Source organism: Salvelinus fontinalis, chromosome 1 (assembly GCF_029448725.1).
Source record: "Salvelinus fontinalis isolate EN_2023a chromosome 1, ASM2944872v1, whole genome shotgun sequence".
In the NCBI taxonomy this organism is placed as follows: Eukaryota; Metazoa; Chordata; class Actinopteri; order Salmoniformes; family Salmonidae; genus Salvelinus; species Salvelinus fontinalis.
In genome coordinates, this window is record NC_074665.1 from 59,266,818 (window position 1) to 59,285,896 (window position 19,079).

The 19,079-nt window shown below is 42.8% G+C and overlaps 1 protein-coding gene across 5 annotated transcripts in view; it reads right to left on the reverse strand.

The window, feature by feature from the left end:
• LOC129858644 (anaphase-promoting complex subunit 1-like) overlaps positions 1-18,667 on the reverse strand; it is a 65,866-nt gene extending 47,199 nt beyond the window's left edge. For 2 of the 5 annotated variants that reach the window (XM_055927968.1, XM_055927946.1), the window contains exons 1-16: positions 18,425-18,633; positions 17,782-17,873; positions 17,442-17,678; positions 17,023-17,184; positions 16,793-16,835; positions 15,746-15,846; positions 14,785-14,867; positions 14,596-14,669; positions 14,209-14,354; positions 8,627-8,847; positions 8,178-8,387; positions 3,974-4,069; positions 3,772-3,862; positions 1,509-1,574; positions 1,288-1,425; positions 580-720 (exon numbers count right to left, since the gene is read on the reverse strand). In XM_055927968.1, the coding sequence (XP_055783943.1) occupies positions 580-720; positions 1,288-1,425; positions 1,509-1,574; positions 3,772-3,862; positions 3,974-4,069; positions 8,178-8,387; positions 8,627-8,847; positions 14,209-14,354; positions 14,596-14,669; positions 14,785-14,867; positions 15,746-15,846; positions 16,793-16,835; positions 17,023-17,184; positions 17,442-17,654 (1,785 nt within the window). In that variant the 5' untranslated portion in view covers positions 17,655-17,678; positions 17,782-17,873; positions 18,425-18,633. Of the gene's footprint in view, positions 1-579; positions 721-1,287; positions 1,426-1,508; positions 1,575-3,771; positions 3,863-3,973; positions 4,070-8,177; positions 8,388-8,626; positions 8,848-14,208; positions 14,355-14,595; positions 14,670-14,784; positions 14,868-15,745; positions 15,847-16,792; positions 16,836-17,022; positions 17,185-17,441; positions 17,679-17,781; positions 17,874-18,424 lie in introns of all 5 variants that reach the window. The other 3 variants (XM_055927950.1, XM_055927964.1, XM_055927956.1) reach the window with 3 other exon arrangements.
• Positions 18,668-19,079: the final 412 nt, after the last annotated feature.

The following is a 19,079-nucleotide window of genomic DNA, read 5'->3' on the forward strand; positions in this document are numbered from 1 at the left end:
AACCCACATACACCCAACCACCCACCACACACACCCAACCACCCACGATACACACCCAACCACCCACCGACCCCCACACACACACCCAGCCCCCCCCCCCCACCACACACACACACACCGCCACCCACCGACCCCACCCACCACACACACACACCACCACCCACCGACCCCCCCCACCACACACACACACCACCACCCACCAACCCCCCCACACACACCCAACCACCCACCGAACCACCCACACACACCCAACCACCCACCGAACCACCCACACACACACAACCACCTACCGACCCCCCCACACACACACACACACCCAACCACCCACCGACCCCCCCACACACACACACCCAACCACCCACCCACACACACCCAACCACCCACCGACCCCCACACACACACACACCCAACCACCCCCACACACACACACACCCAACCACCCACCGACCCCCACACACACACACCCAACCACCACCACACACACACACACCCAACCACCCACCGACCCCCCCCACACACACACCCAACCACCCACACACCCAACCACCCACACACACACACCCAACCACCCACACACACCAGGGTGACTCTGCTGCTGACGGGGTCTCTGAGGGCGTGGATGTAGGGTACAGACTGTTGAAAGGTGTAGTCGCCAAGCCAGGAGGTCTCGTGGTGCTTGGTGAAGCCCCTCAGCTCTGATACAGGGGAGGGCATGGCCACCTGGCCAACAGGAAGGGAGTGGAGGAGGGACAAACAAGAACTCAGCTACCCAGGATATATAGACACAATCAAGATAATTTGTGGCAAGTTAGGGGAACTAATCCATACACTTCAACTCTACCTTCTAAAGCAATTCCGTAATGAATGCAACATATATTAAATTGATTCATCTACTGTTCGTTTCTCCCAATCTATATCCTTAAAAAACAGACGTCACACAGTCTGAAGTTTAAATCTAATTAGAGTATTGATCAGGATCCATAATATAGTCTCCATTAGTCACTGGCTGGTCTACTGCAGACTAATACTGCAGCTTCACTCTACTGTCAATGAAGGGACGTCAAAGGGACAGCAGTTCTTCACTGTAATTCATATTGAGATTGCACCATTTTCATTACCAGTAACTACCTGCTTTCAGTTTCGTGGTTAGTTATACTCTGTCATAGCAATCTGACTTAATTTCCATGACAGCAGCTTAATTATTTTGATGCATTCATTGCAATTGCACTTATCATTCCAATAACCAACCCAATAGATATACACCCCTATCTCAGGTTTCAGTGGTACCTCCTCTAGTCTTCCTATGTGTCTCCCTGTGGCCTTGGCGGGAGTGCTCACACTGTCCATGGGGGTACTCAGGTGGGTTACGTGGTTGGACAGGCTGAAGGTGGGAGACAGGAGGCCAGGAACAAACACCTTGCTCACCTGTGGACAGACCACATTTTACCATTTGAACTTACATCACCAATAAACACATTTAAACAGTGTGAGCACTACTTTCTAGTTACCCTCGTCACTCCAGTGTACAGAACCAAGCTTCCATTGGCTTCCAGAACTAGCATGGCATCTATATCCTGAGAGGAAAAGTAAGTTTGAGATGAGACCAAACCAATTATGTAATAATCATGTAATAACATAGTACACAAGCACAGTGTATTCGGAAAGTATTCAGACCCCTTGACTTTTTCAACATTGTGTTACATTACAGCCTTATTCTAAAATGTATTAAAAAAAAATAAAAAGTATCAATACACACACAAAATCCCCTAATGACAAAGCGAAAACAAGTTTATATGATTTTTTGCAAATGTATAAAAAATTCAAATACCTTATTTAAGTTAGTATTTCAGACCCTTTGCTATGAGACTCAAAATTGAGCTCAGGTGCATTCGGTTTCCATTGATCATCCTGATTGGAGTACACCTGTGCTAAATTCAATTGATTGGACATTATTTGGAAAGGCACACACCTGCCTATACAAGGTCCCACAGTTGACAGTGCATGTCAGAGCAAAAACCAAGCCATGAGGTAGAAGGAATTGTCCGTAGAGCTCCAAGACAGGATTGTGTCGAGGCACAGATCTAAGGAAGGGTACGTCTGCAGCATTGAAGGTCCCCAAGAACACAGTGGCCTCCATCATTCTTAAATGGATAAAGTTTGGAACCAAGACTCTTCTTAGAGCAATCAGGGGAGAAGGGCCTTGGTCAAGGAGGTGACCAAGAACCTGATGGTCACTGACAGAGCTCCAGAGTTCCTCTGTGGAGATGGTTTTCCTTCTGGAAGGTTCTCCCATCTCTGCAGCACTCCATCTGGTCTGGTAAAACCAAGATTGAACTCTTTGGACTGAATGCCAAGTGTCAAATCTGGAGGAAACCTGGAACCATCCCTACTATGAAGCATGGTTGTGGCAGCATGTTTTTCAGCGGCAGGGACTGGGAGACTAGTCAGGATCAAGGGAAAGATTAACTGAGAAAAGTACAGAGAGATCCTTGATGAAAACCTGCTCCAGAGCGCTCAGGACCTCAGACTGGGACGAAGCTTCACCTTCCAACAGGACAACAACCCTAAGCACACAGCCAAGACAACGCAGGAGTGGCTTCGAGACAAGTCTCAATGTCCTTGAGTGGCCCAGCCAGAGCTCGGACTTTAACAAGATCGAACATCTCTGGAGAGACCTGAAAATAGCTGTGCAGCAACACTCCCCATCCAATCTGACAGAGCTTGAGAGGATCCGCAGAGAAGAATGGGAGAAACTCCCCAAATACAGGTGTGCCAAGTTTGTAGCATCATATCCAAGAAGACTCGATGCTGTAATCACTGCCAAAAGCTGTTCCAACAAAGTACTGAGTAAAGGATCTGAATAGTTATGTAAATGTGATATTTCAGGTATTTTTTATTTTATAAATTTTAAAGAAAATCAAAAAAAAAAAAAATGGGTCATTATGGGGTATTGTGTGTAGATTGATGAGGGGGAAGGAAACTATTTAATACATTTTAGAATAAGGCTGTAAGGTACAAAATGTGGAAAAAGTCAAGGGGTCTGTATACTTTCCGAATACACTTTATGGACACAGCAACACACCATTTTACACACGCAGAATAAAGCAGTCAAGGGCCTCCCGGGTGGCGCAGTGGTCTAGAGCACTGCATCGCAGTGCTAACTGCGCCACCAGAGTCTCTGGGTTCGCCCCCAGGCTCTGTCGCAGCCGGCCGCGACCGGGAGGTCCGTGGGGCGACGCACAATTGGGCTAGCGTCGTCCGGGTAAGGGAGGGTTTGGCCGGTAGGGATTTCCTTGTCTCATCGCGCTCCAGCGACTCCTGTGGCGGGCTGGGCGCAGTGCGTGCTAACCAAGGGGGCCAGGTGCACGGTGTTTCCTCCGACACATTGGTGCGGCTGGCTTTCGGGTTGGAGGCGCGCTGTGTTAAAGAAGCAGTGCGGCTTGGTTGGGTTGTGCTTCGGAGGACGCATGACTTTCGACCTTCGTCTCTCCCGAGCCCGTACGGGAGTTGTAGCGATGAGACAAGATAGTAATTACTAGCGATTGGATACCACGAAAATTGGGGAGAAAAGGGGATAAAAAAAATAAAAAAATAAAAAGAAAGAATAAAGCAGTCAATAAGATAGGACCTTGACCATCATAAAAGTACAGTATGCCTTTGATAAGTATAGGATTAAGATCTAGCCTAAAATAGCTTAATTGGGTCCTGAGAGACATAGAATCGTTGCCACCGCTAAGGGAAACGCAAAGCAATTAGTCAAATTGACTTTACCTGCAATGGTGCTGCGTCTTTTGCAGGGATAGTGGCAACAGATGCAAAGATAAGCTGGGAAGGATTGTTGCTCTCAATGAATTTTACACATCTGTGAAGATAAACAAATCAACATGTGAGAGAGAATGATTTACTGAGACTAAGAAAGAAAGACAGAGATAGGACACCGAAAGCTACAAAGATAAGATGCGTGTTCCCTGACCTGAGCTGTTGGTGGGACTCCACGAGGAAGCACAGGTACTTGTTCTCACACAAGTCAGAGGTGATGAACACCTTAGAGGCCTGGCAGCTCATCTCCCTGTAGAAGCAGAGTGTTGTTAACCTCTCTCTCAGACACACAGCATCACCTTTAAACACCATAACTGTATAACAGCCATATATTTACTGTTCAATTATTTTTTATCTTCCCCTTGTCAAATGGATAGTTGCTGTGTATATGTATGTACATTTATTCAGCACAATAATTGCCCCATAGAGACAATAAAGACCTATTTAATTGCATTCTCACACCTATGATCACATTGTGCCCTACAATTATGGATTCCATGGTACTTAGAAATGGCATTACAAGTTTGCTATATGTTCTCAGGACTTTAATTATTCCAACCTTAGGCGTAATAAAATATTTTTCAGCATTTAAAAACATATTGTAAACACTGTAGGGTTGAGCGATGTCAACCATTGTCCCATCGTGAATATGTACCCATAAAACATTGATTTAAAATGTTATCGGCCCCTATTGGCCGACCCCATTATGGCCACACATGATGGAGTCATGACAGTCTGATTAGGTTATAGATCATGGAGTCTACCGTCTTCAAAACTGGATAATAATTGCTTTATATGCCTCAAAATAAAGGTGAATGAATAATATTGTTTGTCCTCTCTCTCATAAAGCTATGATTGAGAAAAACCTATGCCTAGGCTAAACACTTTCATTCTTGTTATTTTTGAAAGTGTCAACTTCCGCACAACATCTTCTCAGGCTAGACTATTTGAGAAATATGCTACTATTCATAACTTTAACTTGTCTTAAAGATTGTATGATAGGCCTCGGAGGAGGATAGGTTATTGGCCATTTGGTCTTCAACCTGGCATGGAGGAATGTTTTTCCCAGGCCCGCATAGATCATTTCTACCTTGATGAAACTGTCATTCATAGGCTATTGATACGATTTGTTCCCTCTCATTATTATTATCATCCTGGCTACCTTACGTTTTTAGGCTATTCAAACAACTTTTTGACATGGAACTCTGTTACGTTCATTGTTTGAGCGGGAGAAAGACATGCATAAAACAAAGAAAGCGCAGCCTATAGCCCAAAGCCATATTCCTAACGTATCGAATGGAGAGAGAAGGGAACATAGGCTACGTTTTTTTAAACAACTAGACAAGATAGTTAAGGAGTGTCCGTTATAAAAACGTTTAGGCTATGAGGCCCACGCATCTGACAGCGAGAGAGACAGAGACAGAGAGACACAGAGACAGAGACAGAGAGAGAGAGAGAGAGAGAAACAATATTTTCTGGACATTTTGTGCTGTTTTTGTGGAATTCTCTGCTCTGTCTGTCCTACATTCCTCTCTTGCGTTCTGTATAGAACATATTTATTGAAATAGGCTATAGCAAATAGGAATAGGCAAATTACTGAGAACGTCACTTGTGTGCTGCCCTGATGTGCAATGCAAGACTCCGTTCTTTACTGCGCTGCGTCAGTCAAGTTCAAATGGGTTAAACCATTGTTGCATCACAATTGTCATTTTCGACAATGGCTATATATCATCGACAATAGATAATGTTATCATAATATAGTCCAACCCAAAAAAACACAGTAACATGGAAAGATCAGCAGTGTCTAACTGACAAAAATAATGATAAACATTCATTGATTTCTTTCGCAATATTATTATGGGACGATATATCTATATATAGGACTTCAAAATCAAAGTCTGGTATTTTTCATCCTATAGTTTGTTCTTCCTCTTCTTTACAAATAGTGAGCCAAAATGTTTTCAGCTCTTTTATTTACAAGACAAATATTTTCATGCGCTCTCGTCTCTCTGCAGCAGATACAGTTGAAGTCGGAAGTTTACATACACCTTAGCCAAATACATTTAAACTCCGTTTTTCACAATTCCTGACATTTAATCCTAGTAAAATTCCCTGTCTTAGGTCAGTTAGGATCACCACTTTATTTTAAGAATGTGAAATGTCAGAGTAATAGTAGAGAGAATGATTTATTTCAGCTTTTATTTCTTTCATCACATTCCCAGTGGGTCAGAAGTTTACATACACTCAATTAGTATTTGGTAGCATTGCCTTTAAATTGTGTAATTTGGGTCAAACGTTTTGGGTAGCCTTCCACAAGCTTCCGACAATAAGTCGGGTGAATTTTGGCCCATTCCTCCTGACAGAGCTGGTGTAACTGAGTCAGGTTTGTAGGCCTCCTTGCTGGCACACGCTTTTTCAGTTCTGCCCACAAATTTTCTATAGGATTGAGGTCAGGGCTTTGTGATAGCCACTCCAATACCTTGACTTTGTTGTCCTTAAGCCATTTTGCCACAACTTTGGAAGAATGCTTGGGGTCATTGTCTATTTGGAAGACCCATTTGCGACCAAGCTTTAACTTCCTGACTGATGTCTTGAAATGTTGCTTCAATATATCCACATAATTTTCCTTCCTCATGGAGCCATCTATTTTGTGAAGTCCACCAGTCTCTCCTGCAGCAAAGCACCCCCACAACATGATGCTGCCACCCCCATGCTTCACAGTTGGGATGGTGTTCTTCGGCTTGCAAGCCTCCCCCTTTTTTCTCCAAACATAACGATGGTCATTATGGCCAAACAGTTCTATTTTTGTTTCATCAGACCAGAGGACATTTCTCCAAAAAGTATGATCTTTGTCCCCATGTGCAGTTGCAAACCGTAGTCTGGCTTTTTTATGGAGGTTTTGGAGCAGTGGCTTCTTCCTTGATGAGCAGCCTTTCAGGTTATGTCGATATAGGACTCATTTTACTGTGGATATAGATACTTTGAACAGGTACAAAGTACCTGTTGGTCCTTTGCTCTTGTTCTGGGATTGATTTGCACTTTTCGCACCAAAGTACGTTCATCTCTAGGACACAGAACGCGTCTCCTTCCTGAGCGGTATGACGGCTGCGTGGTCCCATGGTGTTTATACTTGCGTATTATTGTTTGTACAGATGAACAAGTTACCTACAGGTGTTTGGAAATTGCTTCCAAGGATGAACCAGACTTGTGGAGGTCTACAATGGTTTTTCTGAGGTCTTGGCTGATTTATTTTGATTTCCCCATGATGTCAAGCAAAGAGGCACAGCGTTTGAAGGTATGCCTTGAAATACATCCACAGGTACACCTCCAATTGACTTAAATGACGTCAATTAGCCTATCAGAAGCTTCTAAAGCCATGACATAATTTTCTGGAATTTTCCAAGCTGTTTAAAAGGCACAGTCAACTTAGTGTATGTAAACTTCTGACCCACTGGAATTGTGATACAGTGAATAATAAGTGAAATAATCTGTCTGTAAACAATTGTTGGAAAAAGTACTTGTGCTCTGCACGAAGTAGATGTCCTAACCGACTTGCCAAAACTACAGTTTGTTAACAAGAAATGTGTAGTGGTTGAAAATTGAGTTTTAAAATGACTCCAACCTAAGTGTATGTAAACTTCCAACTTCAACTGTATATTTTTTTATTTATCCGTTATTTTACCAGGTAAGTTGACTGAGAACACCTTCTCATTTACAGCAACGACCTGGGGAATAGTTACAGGGGAGAGGAGGGGGATGAATGAGCCAATTGTAAACTAGTTATTAGGTGACCGTGATGGTTAGAGGACCAGATTGGGAATTTAGCCAGGACACCGGGGTTAACATCCCTACTCTTACGACAAGTGCCACGGGATCTTTAATGACCTCAGAGAGTCAGGACACCCATTTAACGTCCCATCCGAAAGACGGCACCCTACACAGGGCAGTGTCCTCAATCACTGCCCTGGGGCATTGGGATATTTTTTAGACCAGAGAAAAGAGTGCCTCCTACTGGCCCTCCAACACCACTTCCAGCAGCACCTGGTCTCCCATCCAGAGACTGACCAGGACCAACCCTGCTTAGCTTCAGAAGCAAGCCAGCAGTGGTATGCAGGGTGGTATATAGTGAGCAACATTGAAACATCAAATCGCAATACCGAATTTCAATACATATGCAATAGCGAGAATTGCAATACATATCGTATCAGCACCTAAGTATCGTGATATCGTATCGTCAGGTCCCTGGTAATTCCCAGCCCTAATTAAAAACTAGGAGTGGTTCAACCAACTAGACCACAGAGCAGGATTCATGACAACTACTGTAGCCAGCAGTGCAGAGGTGAATGTCGGACACTGACCTGTGGGAGGAAGCCGTCTCACTCCACAGCTGCTCAATGCATAGGTCAGGCACTATGGGCTCCATCTCCGGGACCAGCACAGACTCATTGGCCGTGCTGTTGGGCGAGGGCAGGAAACTGTGCCCTCTGGGTGACGATGAGTGGTACGACATGTTAAACCGTGCCGCGACCGAAAAGGAGGGTGCCGCCATGCCAGGGGAGTGGGACCGGCTACAGACATGTCAGAAGAGCGCAGAAGGATGGTTGGTTATGGTCCATAGTGTGGTGGTTGTAAATGAGTCATGAGCTTTTGAGGGTGAATGTTTGACGGAAACTGTGTATAATCCTGTGGGATGGCAGAGATCCTGTTTACTGTATATGGTATTTACATCCTCTTTGGGTATTTGACTCAAAGCCTGCACTCTGTAGCGTTCCAGGACCACAACTGAAGACACCTGGTATAAACTCACCTGAGTGCAGCCATGCTGGAGATATTGGGTGAGTGTGTCCGTGAGTGGAGGCCTGGTGATGAGGTCATCCTGTTTTGGTTGTGCAGGGCGTGGCAATGAAAGGGTGAACCGGGCGAGTCCATCCTGGAGACGTTCCTCAGGTGTGTGGTCAGAAAGCTGGGCGGCATCAGGCCTTGGGGCGTGTCTACCTGCTCCGGACACTTCAGCACTGTGGACTGCTCCTGTGGGACAGAGTTAAAAGGTGAAAGGTTCAACTCAAATGATATACAAGCAACGGATTCTGTTCCAACCCCCCCAGACACAACTCATCAGAAAGCTCCCACCCAATGACCAAACTAGCAATTTAGATCAGTCTGACGTGGTCCCGATGGTGCGCAAACAAAAAGGGGCAGGGTCCGGGTGCCATTTTCACACAGTTTGGTTGCTATAGTTCGGGTCAGAGTTGGAATATTTGTTACATTGTATTTTTTACCCCCATTTGGTCCAGTTGGTTTCCTTTGTCAAAATGTCAAACTAACTAAAATGCCTAAACAAAACCATGTATACATGCAAGTCATTTATTGGACAAAAAGGCTCACCTTAAATCCATCTATGATAGTCTAATCATGGAGTATAACTTGAGTGTCCCAATCGTCACATTTGTACTTTAGTTGGTCTTCCAACAACATGCACAGTAAATAGGGGAGACCAGGGTGGTTGTTCCATAGGCTGGCTTTCAGAGTACTTAAGGCTCACACACGAACGTGGATCTAGCGTTCGTCTGCCAATCACTCATCGTGCTTTGTTTTAGGGACAACTCGCTGTAGATGTATGACTGCCAACTTTTTTCACGTGATTCTAAAATGTTAAATCAGTGCACACTCGGTTCGCTAATTAGGTTCATAGGTGCTAAGTACACTCAGCCAGAAAACACAATTGCTGTGTCTGGGCTCTTAATCTATTACTCCCAATCTAGAGTGTGCTGTGTAGCCTAATCATAATGTTTAAGACAGAAATGTGTGACTACTTTGCAAGAGGTCATCGACCTGGTCAATTCATGTCAGCAACTCAAATCATTGAGGTTAGGGGAATTAGTGTGTTTTAGAGGAGGTGAAAGTTTTTTTTTTAATTTATATTATTTTCATTGTTAGGATTTTCTTCACATTTTCAAACAGTCCATTTATAATTTCCAACGGGGCTATACATTTGGGCGAGTTTTTTTCACCCTTTTCCCCCAAAAACAAAATCAAACCATCTAGTGTTAAGCGAAATAACACAATGTCAAATACAGGTAGCCTAGTCAAATAATTAACATCCAATCACATTAACCGTTACTCTCTTACGGGAATTCCACTAACGGTCCATATGTAGCCAAACGTAGCTGCTGCTCATTCCATTTGCGCGAAAATTGATAAATGGTGGAAAAAAAGTAAGGCCCGCGTCCATTAAGACACATACCAGCTCTACTAGTAGTACTGCTACTACCAGCAGTACTACACCTGCACCTGTCAACGACACAAGTTCTTCTGCTTCCACGACCACACATCCAATGCTAGCATCAGTAATTCTAAATGTGTTGTTAGCCCAGCTAGCATGGACACTGACAGTTGTGAATCTGACGCAGCTACTGCCCCCTTACCCGGTAAAGCACCGAACAGACCGGGACGTTGGACCATCGAAGAGGCGCAAATATGATAACTACATTGATTTGGGGTTTACTTATATTGTGAGTAGTGCCTTTCCTCAGCCACAGTGTGTTATATGTGCAAAGTACGATCTCACAACTTAATGAAACCTTCACTCTTGCGCAGACATTTAGAAACAAAACATGCCCATTTGAAAAATAAGCCACAGGAGTTTTTTGAGCGAGAATTAAGACAACTTTCAAGTAGTAAGACAAGTATAAAACCAACAGATACCATTAACAAGAAGCGGCTAGAAGTGTCTTATATGGTGAGCTACTGAGTGGCTAGGAGAGGCAAGCCCCATACTATTGTGGAGGACTTAATTCTTCCTGCGGGCCGAGGATATGGCTGGGACAATGCTGGGGGAAAAGGCCAAAAAAACTATACAGACAATGCCTTCATCAAACAACACTGTTTCAAGATGCATCAGTGACATGGCAGGAGATGTTTTTATTTTTTTTATTACTGCTTCGCATAAAAGGCAGTGAATTCTATGCGTTACAGCTGGATGAGTCAACAGACGTGGCGGGCCTGGCACAGCTCCTGGTATATGTCCGTTACGTTTATGGGTGGGTCAATTAAGGAAGACATCCTCTTCTGCAAATCACTGGAAACCAGGACAACAGGAGAGGATATTTTTAAAGTACTGGACAGCTTTGTGACATGAAATGGACTCTCGTGGTCAAAATGCGTTGGTATCTGTACTGATGGGGCAAAAGCCATGACAGGGAAACATAGTAGAGTGGTAACGCGCGTGCAAGCAGTTGCTCCCGACGACACTTGGGTACACTGCAGTATCCACCGAGAGGCTCTTGCTGCCAAGGGAATGCCTGACAGCTTGAAAGACGATTTGGACACTACAGTGAAAATGATTAACTTTGTTAAAGCAAGGCCCCTGAACTCTCGTGTATTTTCTGCACTATGCAATGATATGGGCATGTAACGCTTTTAAAACATACAGAAGTGCGCTGGTTATCAAGGGGCAAAGTATTGACAAACATTTTTTAATTGAGAGACGAGCTTAAAAGTTCTTTACTGACCCATAATTTTCACTTGTCATCATGCAAGCGGTCAGACGAGTTTCACACACGACTGGCCTATCTGGGTGATGTTTTTTCCTCACCTGAATGATCTGAATCTAGGATTACAGGAACTCTCCGCAACTATATTCAATGTGCAGGACAAAACTGAGGCTATGATTAAGAAGTTGGAGCTCTTCTCTGTCTGCATTAACAAAGACAACACACAGGTCTTTCCATCGTATGATTTTTTTGTGTGCAAATGAGCTCAAGCTTACAATGTCAAATGTGATATAGCGAAGCACCTGAGTGAGTTGTGTGCGCAATTACGCAGGTACTTTCCAGAAACGTATGACACAAACAACTGGATTTGTTATCCCTTTCATGCCCTGCCTCCAATCCACTTACCGATGTCTGAACAAGAGAGCCTCGTCAAAAATGCAACAAACTGTTCTGTGAAAATTGAATTTAAATCAGAAGCCACTGCCAGATTTCTGGATTGGGCTGCGCTCAGAGTATCCTGCCTTGGAAAATTGAGCTGTTAAGACACTGATGCCTTTTGCAACCATGTACCTATGTGAGAGTGGATTCTCGGCCTTCACTAGCATGAAAACTAAATACAGGCAAAGACCGAGTGGAAAAGGATTTAATACTGAGACTCTCTCCAATACAACCCAACATCGCAGTTATGTGCAACCTTTCAAGCACACCCTCCTTATTAACCTGTGGTGAGTTATTCACAATTTTCGATTAACAAATATGGTTTGATATGTAAGATGGTTACATGAAGAGCAAAATGATTGATTATTATTACAGTTGAAGAGGGAAGTTTATATACACTCAGGTTGGAGTCATTAAAACTTGTTTTTCAACCACTCCACTAACTTCTTGTTAACAAACTGTAGTTTGGCAAGTCGGTTAGGACATCTACTTTGTGCATGACACAAGTAATTTTTCCAACAATTGTTTACAGACAGATTATTTCACTTATAATTCACTGTTTACAATTCCAGTGGGTCAGAAGTTTACATACACTAAGTTGACTGTGCCTTTTAACAACTTGGAAAATTCCAGAAAATGATGTCATGGCTTTAGAAGCTTCTGATAGGCTAATTGACATCATTTGGTCAATTGGAGGCGTACCTGTAGATGTATTTCAAGGCCTACCTTCAAACCTAGCGCCTCTTTGCTTGACATCATTGGAAAATCAAAAGAAATCAGCCAAGACCTCAGAAAAAAATTGTAGACCTCCACAAGTCTGGTTCATCCTTGGGAGCAATTTCCAAATGCCTGAAGGTACCACGTTCATCTGCACAAACAATAGTACGCAAATATAAACACCATGGGACCACGCAGCCGTCATACCGCTCAGGAAGAGACGTGTTCTGTCTCCTAGAGATGAAAGTACTTTGGTGCAAAAAGTGCAAATCAATCCCAGAACAGCAGCAAAAGGACCTTGTGAAGATGCTGGAGGAAACAGGTACAAAAGTATCTATATCCACAGTAAAACGAGTCCTATATCGACAAAACCTGAAAGGCCGCTCATCAAGGAAGAAGCCACTGCTCCAAAACCGCCATAAAAAAGCCAGACTACGGTTTGCAACTGCACATGGGGACAAAGATCATACTTTTTGGAGAAATATCCTCTGGTGTGATGAAACAAAAATAGAACTGTTTGGCCATAATGACCATAGTTATGTTTGGAGGGAAAAGGGGGAGGCTTGCAAGCCGAAGAACACCAACCCAACCGTAAAGCATGGGGGTGGCAGCATCATGTTGTGGGGGTGCTTTGCTGTAGGAGGGACTGCTGCACTTCACAAAATAGATGGCTCCATGAGGAAGGAAAATTATGTGGATATATTGAAGCAACATTTCAAGACATCAGTCAGGAAGTTAAAGCTTGGTCGCAAATGGGTCTTCCAAATGGACAATGACCCCAAGCATACTTCCAAAGTTGTGGCAAAATGGCTTAAGGACAACAAAGTCATGGTATTGGAGTGGCTATCACAAAGCCCTGACCTCAATCCTATAGAAAATTTGTGGGCAGAACTGAAAAAGCGTGTGCGAGCAAGGAGGCCTACAAACCTGACTCAGTTACACCAGCTCTGTCAGGGTGAATGGGCCAAAATTCACCCAACTTATTGTGGGAAGCTTGGGGAAGGCTACCCGAAACGTTTGACCCAAGTTACACAATTTAAAGGCAATGCTACCAAATACTAATTGAGTGTATGTAAACTTCTGACCCACTGGGAATGTGATGAAAGAAATAAAAGCTGAAATAAATCATTCTCGTTACTATTATTCTGACATTTCACATTCTTAAAATAAAGTGGTGATCCTAACTGACCTAAGACAGGGAATTTTTACTAGGATTAAATGTCAGGAATTGTGAAAAACTGAGTTTAAATGTATTTGGCTAAGGTGTATGTAAACTTCTGACTTCAACTGTATTTGTGCCCTGGTCCTATAAGAGCTCTTTGTCACTTCCCACGAGCCGAGTTGCGACAAAAACTCACACTCATTATTATGTTTAATAAATGTACCGTATAGTGTGTGGCAGGCTTACAATGATGGCAAAAAAACAACATTTGACCCTGGTGCTAAAAGGGGTATGCAGCTGGAGGTTGAATGTTTTAAAGGGTACGGGACTATAAAAAGTTAAGTAACCACTGGTGTAAGGAAACCAATGTGTCATTTTGTAATTATCCCTGGCCGTGTCGGACCAATTTAAATCCATCCTTAGGGGTCGTAGATAGGCCTTTGAGTCATCACTCTTGCTATGAGGATTATTTACCAATTCCATTGATGCCATGAACATTACATTTTCTATTACTGAAGAACCACAGAGGAAGCAGTAATGGAACAGTAATAACAGTGTTGTTCTTGCATGTTATCTTACATCTGGAGTGACTTTGCGCAGCGCCCACACAGAGTGTATGCACTGCACGGTGTCGTATGTCATGACTATGGAGGGCTCGCAGTTGGAGAAGACGATTTTCATGGTGCTGTCAGAGACGTACTGCACACGTGCAGCCTCGAACAGACCTGCCAGAGACACAGGAGATGAGCAATTAACAAGCCATAATGGGGCCAGCAATTAGGGTACCGGTAGTCAGCTAACAGGGCAGCCAAGGAGTGCAAGAGGGCCAACAATATGCTGGCTCCAACATTCAGGTTTCAACATCCATTATAGTTTATTTGTATGGTGGTTTCCGCCGTGCTCTTTGTAAACACAATGTCAAACAAATTGTGACAATTTCTATGTATGCGTGTTTGAGAGACTCACCTGTAGGCCTGCACACCACTGGGGCAATCTCATCCAGAGGGTGCAGCATGCTGAATACTGTGGGAAGAGGTTCCCTGATAACAGAGAAACAAACAGTGGTATGTTCAAAACAAACTACTGACACACTTGCATGAACCGAAATATATCTGAAACAGCAGGGTGTGTGCATTACAGGTTTCTGCTGTGTACCTGGGAGGACTCTGAGAAGCATCGGGTGCAGAGTTTTTGCGTTCTAACAGCAGACCAAACTTAGTAGGCCACAGATTAGAGACCTGTAAAAGGCGAGAGTCACAGAACTTAATTTCATGAAACTCTATCAAGGTGATGTTGGAGAAAAAATTGATAAACATGATTTGTCAACACTTGAATGGCTCACTAAAGAAACAGGCAGTTTGCATTTTCATAGTATCTCGTGGGAAAAGAGACATGTCCCTATTTACAGTAGAATAATGGTGGAGTCTGACGGCAGCTAGTGAGTCATGTCTTATCAAATACAACTGAACCGATTAAAAAATGTATTTAAAAATTTAAAAAATGCATCCACCAATACAAATCTGGTCTGTAAATGTGGACCCAATCAACATCAGCTAAATTAGCTCCCAAGAAAGCAACGTAATCTACCCTGCATGTCACAACGTAGACTTACGCAATGTTTTTTCCGCAAATCACCAGGAAAACAAAACCAAATTCAAATCATATCAAGTGGACTTCGATGTGAAAAAGAATCACACATAAATGCAGAGGCAGTTAATTGCATGATGGTCTTTTTCATTATAATCTGAAGGCTCTTGTCAGCTGTCAGTGAGCCAAATCCCCCATTACCATTAGTTAAAAAGACAATGGACTGGTCCTGGAGAATATCAATAACTGTGTAAACAACAATAATTACTATCCATATCTGCTAGTTCTCCTTAAGGGATTCTAACGAGGAAATTAAAACAGCCAGGACTAGGAGACATATTTTACAAAATGTACAAATAAGGATTTATCTAACAAATGTTCAAAGTAAATCACATTTCATCACAAGTAGTACATCACCAAATTCAACATGTAATGAACACCATGAAACGTCAAATGACAGATCATCCAGCGATGATAACACACATTTTAGACAATGTAACAGCATACCAATCAGTGATGAGGAACTCACCTGAAAGGGTAGAGGGGAGATAAAGTCCTTCCCTGTCACACTGTGCACATTCACACAGCTGCTCTGGACAATACACACTGTCTGCTCCAAAATCTCCTGCTCTGGAATACAATAGAGCAAATTAACCTCTTCACAATATTACTGAGATATTTTTTTATATGTACTGTATATTTAAAATAGATATATAAGTCACAAGTTTGGACACACCTACTCATTCAAGAACCCAGCAGAAGACCCAGAGCTACTTCTGCTGCAGAGGATAAATTCGTTCGAGTTACCAGCCTCAGAAATTGCAGCCCAAATAAATGCTTCACAGAGTTCCAGTAAGAGACACATCCCAAAACCAACTGCAGAGGGGACTGCGTGAATCAGGCCTTCATGGTCCAATTGCTGCAAAGAAGCCACTACTAAAGGACACCAATAAGAAAAATAGACTTGCTTGGGCCAAGAAACACGAGCAATGGACATTAGACAGGTGGAAATCTGTCCTTTGGTCTGATGAGGCCAAATTATAGATTTTATGAGACATAGAGTAGGTTAACGGATAATCTCTGCATGTGTGGTTTCCACCGAGGCTGTGTAAGGGCTATTTCACCAAGAAGGAGAGTAATGCATCAGATTACCTGGCCTCCACAATCACCCGACCTCAACCCAATTAAGATGGTTTGGGATGAATTGGACCGCAGAGTGAAGGAAAAGCAGCCAACAAGTGCTTATCATATGTGGGAAATCCTTCAAGACTGTTGGAAAAGCATTCCAGGTGAAGCTGGTTGAGTGTGCAAAGCTGTCATCAAGGCAACGTGTGGCTACTTTGAAAAATCTCAAATATATTTTGATTTGTTTAACACTTTTTTGGTTACTACATGATTCCATGTGTTATTTTGATGTCTTCACTATTATTACACAATGTAGAAAATAGTCGATATAAAGAAACGCCATTGAATGAGTAGGTGTGTCCAAAATTTTGACTGGTACTGTACATCAATGAGCTCTAGAATTTAATGTAAATAAATTGTGACGATGAGGATGTGGCATCGGTCTACTTACCATCTTTCTTATTTTGTGGAATACCAAAGTTACACCATAATGCCTGAAAAGGGAGGGAGAGAGATATTATCGGATATACATCCTGAAAAAAAAGTATTTATTGATAAGCTGACTAATATCTTAATGTTGATGATAACAACAGACATGCCATATAATGTACACACAGAGTATGTAGGTATGCATGTATGTTTAATATGACATGTTTAGTTTGATCTGGTGATTTTGATTACCTGTTGTACTGGACTGTCCACGGTAAAAGCTTTGTAGACGTGGGAGGCTTGACTCTTGCTCCCTTTGCTCCATATGACCATGTTTCCTGCTGCATAGAGCTCCTCATCATACTCCATCTCATCACTGTCCACACTGGAACCCTTTCTCAGCAACCAGCATTCCTGCAAACAGACACACAATAGTGAAAACAATCTCCTTACTCGGCTTATGTATCAAACAGAACCAGCACACAATAGAAAGCGCTTTAAAGAAAAGTATGCACCTGAAACCATAAGCCGAGTAAGGAGATTGTATTTGAACCAAAGCAAGGAAGCTATCTGGCAAACATGTTATTTATCCCAGATATAGCTATACATATTTATCAGTAGCACCCTGTAAATGTGAGAGAAGATGACCAAGAGTTTCCCCCCAGTCTTACCCTCTTCTTCTCCTGCAGAGTGACCTCCTGGAGAGAGCCCACCAGACCGGCTGCTCCATCTGAGGACCAGAGCTCAGAGGCTGGCTGCAACTGCCGGAGCTGCAGGTTCACAGCGTTTGGGTGGTTCTTGCAGTGCTCACGGCCAAACGGGCCAAACGACTGCAATTCCCCTGCGGCTATCATTGTGGCTCTCTCTTCATAGACGTTCGACATGAGTTCCAGATATCAGCATTATTTCTGAGCGAGAGACAGAGAGAGATAGTGTATGTTACAGCATGAAGTCAAATACATTATAAACATCTGACAGTACATCACTTAGCGATATCCTGTTACACTTCACCTGTAGAATGCTGTGAAATACTTCGAAAATCCAATGAGACCAGTGATGAGGCAGAGTGTTCACCAGACTGAAGGGATGCTCAGGTCTGGAAACTTGAGTGAATTGACATGACATGTTGGTCAGAGTCAATAAGTTATACTAACGTTAGTTGGCCAGCTCATTGTGAATTGTTTATTTTGGTAGCCAACTCAACTGCTAACTTAGATAGAACATGCTCAACGGCAGACACGTAGCTAACTATAACAACTTACTAATTATAGCTAGATAACTATTAAAATACTACAGCTAGCAATAGCCTTAAAGATAAAATAATTGTAGCTAGCTACTGTCTGTGGTCATCATTATTTTTGTTGTATCATGACTTAAGCTAACAAGCAATTGGCTTGAAGCTAGGCCAGCCGGTTAACTATTTCAGTAGCAAAACGTTCAGCATGAAAGACTCACGTTATAACAGATTGCTAATACTAGCTGGACACATTGCGTAAACTTCAAGTACACATATAAATAACGTTGAGTGTCGCATCTTTGTGTCTGGCTAACTAGCTAGCAACCATGTTTAGATTAGCATACTGTCATACATGCAGTGTCTAGCTGGCTAGCTAACGTTAGCTAGCTAGCATGCTACCGTGGCACAGGCGCGAACCTGATAATAAGGAATAGTCTGGCTCTTGTCTTGGAGTCCTTGTCTTTTCTTTATATGACTCTTCCTGGAGTACCACTTAGTCAGTATTGTCAACATAAAAACACCTTAAAGCAACACATAAAATAAAAATATACCTAGCTACATCAGTTTTTCAAATGTGCGCGGACATCTTGCTGTCCCGAGATTCTTCTCCTCACTTTATCAACCAATCAAGTACGAAGGAGGAAAGAGACGTGTCAAGTGGTTATATTTCCATATTTATATTTTCAGCAATACATACATTGTAGCCAGAGAGAATGTACAAAGTAAATTAAGTCTGTTTGACTATGGAACATACACTATATATACAAAAGTATGTGGACACCCCTTCAAATTAGTGGATTCGGCTATTTCAGCCACACCCGTTGCTGACAGGCGTATAAAATCGAGCACACCGCCATGCAATCTCCATAGACAAACATTGGCAGTAGAATGGCCTTACTGAAGAGCTAACTGACTTTCAACATGGCACCATCATAGGAGGCCACCTTTTATTTTATTTATTTACCCTTTATTTAAAATTTTGCCTTAAATGACATACCAAAATTTAACTGCCTGTAGCTCAAATCCAGAAGCAAAGATATGCGTACTCTTGATACCATTTGAAAGGAAACAC